Raw genomic sequence first — 10,204 nt, 5'->3', positions numbered from 1 at the left:
ATCCCATTTGCTAATATCTCATTAGCAAAGTAAGTCACATGCCTGAGCCCAGAGTCAAGGGTAGAACAGAATGTACTGCAAAGCTAGATAGCAAAGGGCACAGATAAAGAAGGGGGTGAAGAATCAAGCCACTTGTGCAGCCAGGCCACCACAGCCCCCACTGGGGAAGCTACAGGACTTGATGATTGGCTGTAAAGGGAGATACCACGGATGTCTCCAACAGTGGCTGCCAACACTTACCCCCATCTCTGTACCCGCCTGCCACTCCACCCATCAAGACATGGTGTCTGTTTCCCCACCCCTTGAACCTGGGCTGCTCTTGTGACTTGCTCTGACCAACAGAATGTGAGAGAGTGACCCTGTGCCAGTTCTCGGCCAGGCCCAGCTGCAATGGAAAGATGCTCAGGCTGGACCACTGAATGATGAGAGGCCACATGGTGGGGAGAGGTCATGTGGAGGGAAATCCAGGCAGACACAAGTGAGAATCTTAGATTTTCTAGTCAACTCCTGCCTGAATGAAGCCACATGAGTGATCCTGGATAAAACCAGAGGAGTCATGAGAAATAATAAACCATTGTTGTCTTAACTACTAGGTATTGGGGTAATTTGTTACACAGCAATTGATAACTGATACAGGGGAGATGGAAACAACTAAGCAAGGCTGGTGCTCAGATTGATGACTTGAGTTCTTCGGCAGTGGTGGTGTCAGTCTCTGAGATGAGAACTCCAGAGACAGGAACTGGTTTGAGGAGAAAGTTGTGGACATGAGTTTTATGTTCATAGGACATCAGTGCAGTAAAATCCAATAAGCATCGACTGAGATACGTGTCTGAACTTAGGGAGAAATAGGGGCTGGAGACTGGGGAATGTTTCATATGGAATAATGGAGGATGCCATGGACATAAAGCTGCTCATGGTGGGGAGGATGTGGAAAGTGTGACTAAAAGTGGGCCAAGAACAGTCTTGAGGAGTGCTCATCGTAAGAAGTGGTTCTCAAACTTTAGTGGATGTAATTACTATCCTGTGAGAATGTGAAGATACAGATTCCCTGGCCCAGCCCTCCAGTTTCTGAGTCAGGAGGTCAGGGATGGGCCTGGGAATCTGCTTTGCCACCTGGCTCCCACCCTTCTGCTCCCAAATACAACGGGTGGAAAGTTCCATCCCAGGTGAGACAGGAGTTTGGCTGGGAGAGTAGGAGAGAGACCTGGAGCAAAGTTGAGAGGTCTGTTTGATTTCACCATCATTCTTACAGCCTTGTGGAGAGGAGCAAGTAGAGAGGGGAAGGTTGAAGGACAGTAGACTTTTCCCTCCCTGCCACTGAGCAAAGACCCACTGAGTGCTGAGTGGGAGAGCCCTGTGCAATTAGGGACAAAAGAGCTCTGAAGTGGCCCTGCCGCTGAAAACAGCTAGGGGGAACGTGTAGGAAATCTCTTAGGGGACATCAGGAAGGAACACCTGAAGTGGGCTGGCCTGAGGCTTCTGCACTGTGACTGGGAGAAAAAGAGCCTGTGCTCAGAAGAATTCAGTGGAGCCTGCTGGCTGTGAGACCCTGGGCAAGGCTCTTTGAGCCTCAGTGAAAGGAGCATAACTTGCATCCTGCCTCCCAGTGTACAGCAGAGTGGTTAAAAGCCCAAGCCCTATACCAGACTTTGTTGGAGTCCCAGCTCTGCCACTTACTGGCCCTAAGACCCTGGGCAAGTCATTCTCTGTGACCCAGTCTTCTGACCTGCAAAACAGAAATCACAATACTCCCTGCCTCATAAGGGAACTCCTCTGACCACCAGGCTTTGCTCAGTTTGAAACGCTACTCGCCTCCACCCTACCCTGCCCCAATCTGGGTGTCTCCTACTCAGGAATTCTTTCCTGACCCCTATCACTCTGATCCTCTTCTGTCGTAGCACTTATCACATCGCAATTACGTGCTTCAGTATCCGTTGTCCCAACCGAGTTGGGCTCCAGGAAGACAGGAACTAGATCAGTTTGGTATCGCTAGCACCGTATGTTATGGATGTGAGTTCAGGCTCCGGGGCCAGACAGCCGAAGTTCATCAGTCTGGCTCCCTCGCTATTATCTGTGTGACCTTAGGAAAGTCGTTTAATCATTGTGAAAGGCAGTTTTCACATCCAAAAATAGAGATAGTAGGACCTAGAGGACAGGATTGATGAAGAGCATAAATTAGGCAATTCACATAAAAGCACCAGGTAATAGCTGGCGAATAGTAAGCATTCCACAAATGCTAGCTATAATCGGTGGCAGGGAGAGGCAACTGATACATTATTTTTAATGAGTTTCTATATCCTTAGTGCCTGAGGCTGGGGAAAGTTTGTTCACTCATTAAAATTTGTCCCAAACCTGTAAGCAATGATACTCCAGTAGCAATGAGCAAATAGCATCCACATCTTGGATGGTTTCTAAAGACAGTTCTCCAGGAAAAGCAACCAGGGGTCCTTGGAGAAATAGCTGTAGCAAAGAAAATAGGAGAGCCTGCAACATCCTATTGTCAGAAAGCAAGAAAGTGCTCAAAGGGGTTTGATTAATGTCCAAGACACAGAAGCTTGATGAGGCTTCACTGGCCACATTTTGGGGAAAAATTGACCATAAAGAATAATGATAATTTATTATTAAATACAGAATTTTTTAAAAACCCATGAGTCCATAGTGATTCTCAAAAAAAAGGGCAGGAGGGAAACTTATTTACTGAGGAATGCCAATTAATTGAGATAAGGATAAGGACTGGGAAAAAGCACAATTTTGCAAACACCTATGCAACTGATCCAGGCAAGGATGTTAAAACCACTGAGTGAAGGCTGATCGAGAACAGGATATTCATATGATCTCAATGTGTCTCCCCAGAGAGTCTATATTAATTACAAATGGAAAATGGTGTCATTCCCTGGAGAAACAGGACACACACCATCTTTATCAAGTGATCAAGCCCTCACATCACCAATAATGGAACCAACTGGCATTATGTGCTTCCTGCTGTGACACAACTGTAAGTGCATTCTGCTAAAAACTTTAACCTGGGGACTTCCCTGGTGATGCAGTGGTTAAGAATCTGCCTTTCACTGCAGGGTACACGGGTTCGAGCCCTGGTCCGGGAAGATCTTTCCGGACCAGGGCTTAGGCACGGAGCAACTAAGCCCATGTGCCACAACTACAGAAGCCCGCGCACCTAGAGCCCAGGCTCTGCAACAAGAGAAGCCACTGCAATGAGAAGCCCGCGCACCACAACTAGAGAAAGCCCGTGCACAGCAACAAAGACCCAAAGGAGCCCCAAATATAATTAATTAACTTTTAAAAAATCCTTGAATCTAATCAAGGGGGGGTTGGGGGAGCAGGGGACTTTTCCTTAATCTGAATACAAAGTGAATATTAGCTAACAGTTTTGCATTAATGTTAAATCTCGGATATGAAAATGGTATTGAAGTCATGTAGGACAAAGTCTTTGATCCTAGGAGATACATGCTGAAGTATTTATGATACATATCTGTAACTCAGTTTTAAAAGAAACAGAAAGACAACAGCCCCAAACTCCCATCACAAGGTTCGCGCGTGCGCACAGCCCTCTTTGAAGACACGATTTCGCGCAGCTGGAGGGTCAGATTGGGCGCCACGAGGCGGAAATACGTAACGGCGGTTTCCGGTGACCGCGTACGCGTCCAAGGCAGCGGGATGGAGGAGGTGCCTCACGGTGAGCGCGCGGAGGGGGCGTGGGGAGCGGGCCTGAAAGGACAGGAGCCACTCTAACTGAGATCTTGTCTTCGCGCAGACTGTCCCGGGGTCGGCAGCGCCCAAGCAGGTCGAGGGGCCTCATGTCAGGGGTGCCCCAACCAGGGGCTCTGCGCTTCTGGAGCTGGTGCCGCTCCGGACCCGGGTGAGGAAGGGGCAAGGCTTCAACGGGAAGTGAGAATCGCTGTCCTGGAAGAGGCGGGACGTGGGCGGGGTGTGGATGGTGTTGGGATAGGGGCCTTACGGATGAGGGGCAGGGGCCCAGAGGAGGCGGGTCGTGGAGTCGTCTTCAGGATAAGGGGCGGGGCTTGAGGGATGAGTGACAGGAGCGGGGCCCAGAGGGTGAGGGCTTTTAAGAGGCTAGGAGAGGAGAAAATTGGCGGGGTGGGGGCGGAGCCTGAATCCGTGACTGGCGTGGAATCAAAAGGGCGTGGAGTCAAAAGGAGGGGCGGGGCATGGGAGAAAGTCGTGAGAGGTGAGGGGTGGGACCAGCGGTTTGAGTGACAGTGACTGGAAGTGGTTGGGAGGAGGCCGGCACCAGAGGGAATAGGGTGTAAAGTTTGAAGTCAGGGAACTTAGGCATAAATCCTAGCTCCGTCAGCTGTTTTCTTTGGACAAAATTTCCTTCCTTTTGAGGAGCGATTCTCCCATTAATTCAACAGAAGTATCTATTCATCACTTGCAGGCACAGTGCTCTGTGCTGGGGATACAACTATGAATGAGATAGATGAGGTGATTAAAAAGCCTTAACCTCTCTGAGCCTCCGTTTCCTTATCAGAAATGGGGGAAAAATAGTTACAGTGTTGTTTTAGGGATTTGAACTAGGATGAAATATTGAAAGCATAGTAAATGTGTAATAGTGATAGTTATCAGTGACAGGTAACTAAGTGCCTGCAATTTGTCAGTTTCTCACTCTTGGCTCTACTGACCCTCAGGGTTGGATAATTCTTTGTGGTGGGGATGTCTGCCCTGTTTCTCTGCCCTGAACATTTAGCAGCATCCCTGGCCTCTACCCACTACATGCCAGCAACACTCCTTCCTGTGACAACCAGAAATATCCCGAGACATTGCCAGATGTGCCCTGGTGGGGTTTGCCCGCAGATTGGGAATCATTGCTGCATTGAAAGTTCTGTTCTGGAACTGGGAATATAGTGTGAACACTTCAGAGCTCCCCCCTTCATGGACTTTATATTCTAGTAGGGGAGACAAACAAGTAAACCGATAAATAAGGAAATGTCAGATGTACTCATAGCCTTGGGTTTTGTTTTGTTTGGTTTTGGTTTGGGGTTTTTTGGTAGCACTTATTACTACCATTGATGAGTTGCTGTTTCACTCATGATCCCTTGAAATAGCCCAAGGATTTAGCTTCTTCCAGCCCATGGGAAGAGTGACATTCAGAGAGACACAAATATCATATGATATCGCTTATGTGTAGAATCTAAAAAAATCATACAAATGAACTTATTTACAAAACAGAAATAGAGTCACAAATGAGAAATAGAGAAAACAAACTTATGGTTACCATGGGGGAAAGGAAGGGGAGGGATAAATTGGGAGATTGGGATTGACATATACACACTACTATATATAAAATAGATAACTAATAAGGACCCACTGTATAGCACAGAGAACTCTACTCAATACTCTGTAATGGCCTATGTGGGAAAAGAATCTAAAAAAGAGTGGATATATGTATAACTGATTCACTTTGCTGTACACCTGAAACTAACACAACATTGTAAATGAACTATACTCCAATAAAAATTTTAAAAAAATAAAAAAAGATTGAGTCAGGGGCTTGGTCATCTCACTTGCTTTCTTTGCAGCCATAGAGGAAATCAAAGAAAAAATGAAGACTGTGAAACACAAGATCTTGGTGTTGTCTGGGAAAGGCGGCGTTGGGAAAAGCACATTCAGTGCCCACCTGGCCCACGGCCTAGCGGAAGATGAAAACACACAGGTGGGACCTTAAGGAAAAACTGGGAGAGGCTCGTGTCTTAGGGCTCATGATGGCTCGTAGGGAGCTGATTCGTTAGTGTCAGTTTATCTGGCCTCTTTGGAATCTAGATCCCTGCAGAGAGAACGAGGAAATGCAAGGCAGTCGAGCAATGAAATGAATAATTTCATTGGATTCTCTAGCCATGAACATGGCTAGCAGGTGTACATTTCTCTTGGCTTGCTGATTATTTATTATGTTAAGTTCAGGCTTCTTTCTCTTAATGAACCCCTTCTGCCTTTTTCTAGGTCAGGGGTCTACCAACGACAGCCTGTGGTCAAATCCAGCCCATCTCCTATCTTTTTCTGGCCTGTGAGCTATGAATGGTTTTTACATTTATAAATGGTTGCTTTTACAGTGTTACATTAGTACTTCTTAATCCTTGATTTTGCCCACAAAGCCTATAATACTTTCCGTTTGGCCCTTGAAGAAAACGCTTGCCAACCCCTGCACTAGGCCATTCACTTACACCCACATACACAGAGGAGCTTGAAAACTCAAATTCCCCAGTACTGCTCTCAGGATTTCAGCTTTAATAAAAGGTGTGGTAGGGTGAGGAAGAAAAAAATTACTTTTACCAAAAAGATCAAATGGAAATTTGCAGTACCTGTGATTTAAAAAATGCAGGTTATTCATTGGGACTCATGATGGTTTTGCGCTGATCTTAGGAAATGATCCCAATATTCACTTTGATTACAATTTTATACCTGATGAAACCATGAATGCTGCGGGGTTTTTGTTTTTATTTTTAACACAGAACACGTTCCACCATTTGGTTTTGCCAAAATGAAATTATGTTCAAAATTCTAATTGAAAAAAATATATATACGTACCAGAACTGCTAGAAAAGCATCGGTATCTCTTAGACGCCACTGCTCAACCCGTTGAGCCCTGAAATACGAGCCGTGGTGAGGACTTGTGTGTTGGTGCTGTGTGTGCACTGGGTGAGAGAGCCCACCACACTCTGTGTGGATCACCAACTCTGCTGTTTTCCCGTCAGAGCGCTGTTTGGGGCCTGCAGAGGAGTTCCGTGTAACATGGAAACGATTTTATTGTGTTCATGTTGAAACATTGAACAAACATTGAAACAACCATTCCAGTTCTTTCCTTGGCCTTGGTGCGTGCCTTCTTTCCATATACTGATACATTTTTGAAAATTAGTTTTGTCTTTGTGCATTTTGAATGTTGAAATTTATTTTTATATAAATAAGGGCTAACTAACTTTCAGTTCACATTTCTTTTATAACTGGCAAATGACCTTTCACTTTTGTTTGGCTTTGTTTTTTTTAAGATAGTGCTAGTGGGGAATGTAAAGGTATGTTTAATTTAATATTGACCTTTCAAAACTGCCACATATTGCCAGTTATTTTTTTTAAACTCCAATAACTGGATAAATTGCATACTTTCTACTTGTGTGAGATAAACCATTCTATTCCAGTATGAAATAGCACCCTAAATTCTTAATAAAATAAAGGCTTTATTTCCTCCACAAAAAAACCCAGTAAAGGTAGCTACCTTGGGCAGGGGGATCAAGCCCACCATTCCGACCTGCCCTCAATATGCTTGAGCTTGTGCATGTGTGTGCGCGCGCACACACACACACACACACACACACACACACACAGTGGCCTCTCAGATACCTCACTGAAGGCTCCAGGAATATATTTTTTTAAATCGTTGGGTTAAGAAAGTAGAGTTTACTTCAGGGGTCAGCAGACTTTTTATATAAAGAGCCAGACGGTAAATATTTTAGGCTTCGTAGGCTATACAGTTTCTATAGCAACTATTCAGTTCTTCCCTTGAACATGAAAGCAGCCGTAGACAACCTGTGAACAAATGAGTGTGGCTGTGTTCTAATAAAACTTTGAATTTCATATAATTTGAATTTCATAATTTTCACCCTGTTGTGAAATAAATGTATTCTTTTGATTTTTTTTTTCCCCCAACTCTAAAAACGTAATAGCCATTCTTAGCTATGGGCTGTACAGAAACAGGTGGCATTCTGGGTTTGGCCCCGGGTTGTAGTTCGCCAGCCCCTGGTTTGGTTTGTAGCTCCAGAAGCACTAGTGCTGGCTGGGGAGGAACTTCTTTGGGGGAGGATTGAAACCTTGGGGAGGCCGTGGCCTTCCTGGGACAGTGCAGAGGCTGGGCTAGGGGACCTGTAAAGCTTGGTGTTTCTCTCACTAGGGCTCTGAATCCTGCTTATAACTCATTTCTCTTCGGATCATTTTATGACGTGTGGAGCTGCTTTTGTTGGCCTACATGACTGACGTGGGCTTCTCTGGAATCTGGTATCTGTTACCCAAGATGTGCTCTAGGCATCTGGGGAAAGGGAGAAGTGACTGGCAGGGGACAGCTGGGCAGGCTCGTGGGAGAAGGCGGCCTTGGACTCTGATGGCGGCTGATGGGATGTGGCAGGAGGAGGTGGAGGCAGAGGCGCAGAGCTGGGACCGCCGGGGCAGACAGGCTGGGCAGGCAGGGCTGCTGCTGCTGCAGCAGAGGGGCTGAGGGTGAGGCTCCGCCTGAGCCAGACCTGGGAGGCTTTAACACCCTGGGAAGATGTTCCAGCGGGAAAGAGGCATGGTTTGAGGGTTGCTATAGCAGCAGCTGAGTGTCGTCAGAGGGTGACGGTAAACCAGCAGGAGGTGTTGCTCTTGTCTCCATGAGAGGCCACGAGGACACAACCAGGGCAGTGCTAGAACCAACGGCAGGAACAAATGGAGCAGCAGGGCCTCCAACTCTTGGAGAAGAAGGAGGGTCAGAAGTCTAGCTGAGCGTTTGGGGCAGGAGGTGGGTGCAGTCTAGCGTGGTGGCCAAGGACACAGGCTCTGGAGTCGGTCTGCCCACGATCACATCCCAGTGCCGCCGATACCACTGCTGTGACCTTGGGCAGGTTATCAGACTCTCTCTGCCTCAGTTTTCTCATCTGTAAAATGGGACTCAGGACCGAGTGAGATGATGCACGTAACTGTAAAATGCTTAACACGATGCCTGATGCATAGGAAGTGCTCAATAAATGTCCCTGATAGAATATGGAGGGGTGAAGACTATTTCTGCTTTGGTGATAATGAGTTTGTAGCCCACCCAGAGTCCAGTGCCAAGCAGGTTCAAATATACTTGCCCATCTGTTTTTCTGTTAGTCAACAATCTTTTGCCGTCTGAGGGTCAAGTTTGTTTTGGCCAGTTGGCCAGCCAAGAAATCTGTTTTCTGCGATGATCCATGTTACCCAGAATAATCTGCTTTCAGAAGCTGTCAGGCATTTTCTTAAACAGCTGTCTGGAGATGTGCTTTAACCAGGCCAGCTACAAGGAACCACTTGTGAATAGACAGCTGTTTACATAGAATCACGCTTCCGTGTTGTTACGTTTTGAAGTCCCACTGCGCACACGTTGGAACTTTGCAGTAAACTGAAGGGAAGCTCACCAGCTGTGTGGAAACATGGCTAGATGAGCTGGATTTTTTTCTTGCAGTGTTGCTTAAAAAAGAAAAGTCAGCACTTAAGAAAGTTTGTCTCCCCTCAGGCAGACCTACTGGTGACAGAAAACATCACTGTCTCCAAAGGGTGCCCGGCGTGGGCACAGAGTACACACCGAGTGTCTTGTTGACTAAAGTCAAGCAGCTCACACCCCTCCCTGCCCTAAATTCAACAGGATGGTGAGGACCGCCCTGTCCTTTTCTGCCTGCCGCCTGGTGGCAGCTCATTACTGACTGCAAGCAAGGCTGTTCCATGATAGCACTTGGTCAGGCAGGTGTCTGATGGTTTGCAGAGGGCCTTGAATCGCAGGGTAGCCCCTGACTAATCACAGGTGGGCTGGGGAATGTGCAGGTTGGAGCGAAGGGAGGAGGAGGAGCCTCTGTGGCACAGACCTGAGCTGTGAGACATCCAAGAATCACGTGCCTTCTTCCCACCGCAAGAGTCAGCAGCTCCCGTCAGTTCCCAGCTTATCATCCTGCCCTGTGAGCTGAAAGGCAAGCTGTGTCATTAAAAGGTCCAGGCTATAGTGTCTGAGGCCCTCTCGGGGGCTTGTAGACTCGAGGGCTGGAAGGAGCCTAACGATCTCCCGAAACACTAGTTTCGCAGATCAGAAGCTCAGACAGATCGAGGAGAAGCATCTTGTGCGAGGTGACACGGCCTCAGAGTGCCAGGAGTTAGTGCTGAGCCCGCTTCCCGTGACCTCTTCTTAAGTGGAAGTATGGGGCGCTGGGTAGGGAACGCTGTGGATCCTGACAGCCCTGCAGCACCCACTCCACCACTTTCTAGCTGGGAGAGGTGTGGCAAAGCCTCCTCTTCCCATCAGTCTTCTAGCACCTTCCACAGACCCTGTGAGGATTATTGCAGGCGTGTTTCTTCCAGCTGGGGTTCTCTGGTGTAACTGGGGCAGAGAGGGAATTAATTGGATGGATATGGGGGTAGCGGCAGGATCAGCAGAATGTCTGAAGGGGACAGGACACGGCCACTGGAGAGCTGGGTAGCA

General features: G+C 47.3%; 1 protein-coding gene across 1 annotated transcript in view; it reads left to right on the top strand.

Annotated features, from left to right (window-relative positions):
- The first annotated feature begins 3,602 nt into the window (after window positions 1-3,602).
- The window catches only part of NUBP1 (NUBP iron-sulfur cluster assembly factor 1, cytosolic), an 18,789-nt gene continuing 12,187 nt past the window's right edge, over window positions 3,603-10,204 (top strand). The window contains exons 1-3 of the mRNA XM_007462832.1: window positions 3,603-3,694; window positions 3,773-3,877; window positions 5,559-5,692. Coding sequence (XP_007462894.1) covers window positions 3,676-3,694; window positions 3,773-3,877; window positions 5,559-5,692 — 258 coding nt within the window. The 5' untranslated portion in view covers window positions 3,603-3,675. The remainder of the gene's footprint in view (window positions 3,695-3,772; window positions 3,878-5,558; window positions 5,693-10,204) is intronic.

Source organism: Lipotes vexillifer, unplaced genomic scaffold, assembly GCF_000442215.2.
Source record: "Lipotes vexillifer unplaced genomic scaffold, Lipotes_vexillifer_v1.1 scaffold306, whole genome shotgun sequence".
NCBI classification, from domain to species: domain Eukaryota; kingdom Metazoa; phylum Chordata; class Mammalia; order Artiodactyla; family Lipotidae; genus Lipotes; species Lipotes vexillifer.
The sequence above is the reverse complement of the archived record's forward strand: the minus strand, read 5'-3'. Positions and strand labels throughout refer to the sequence as shown.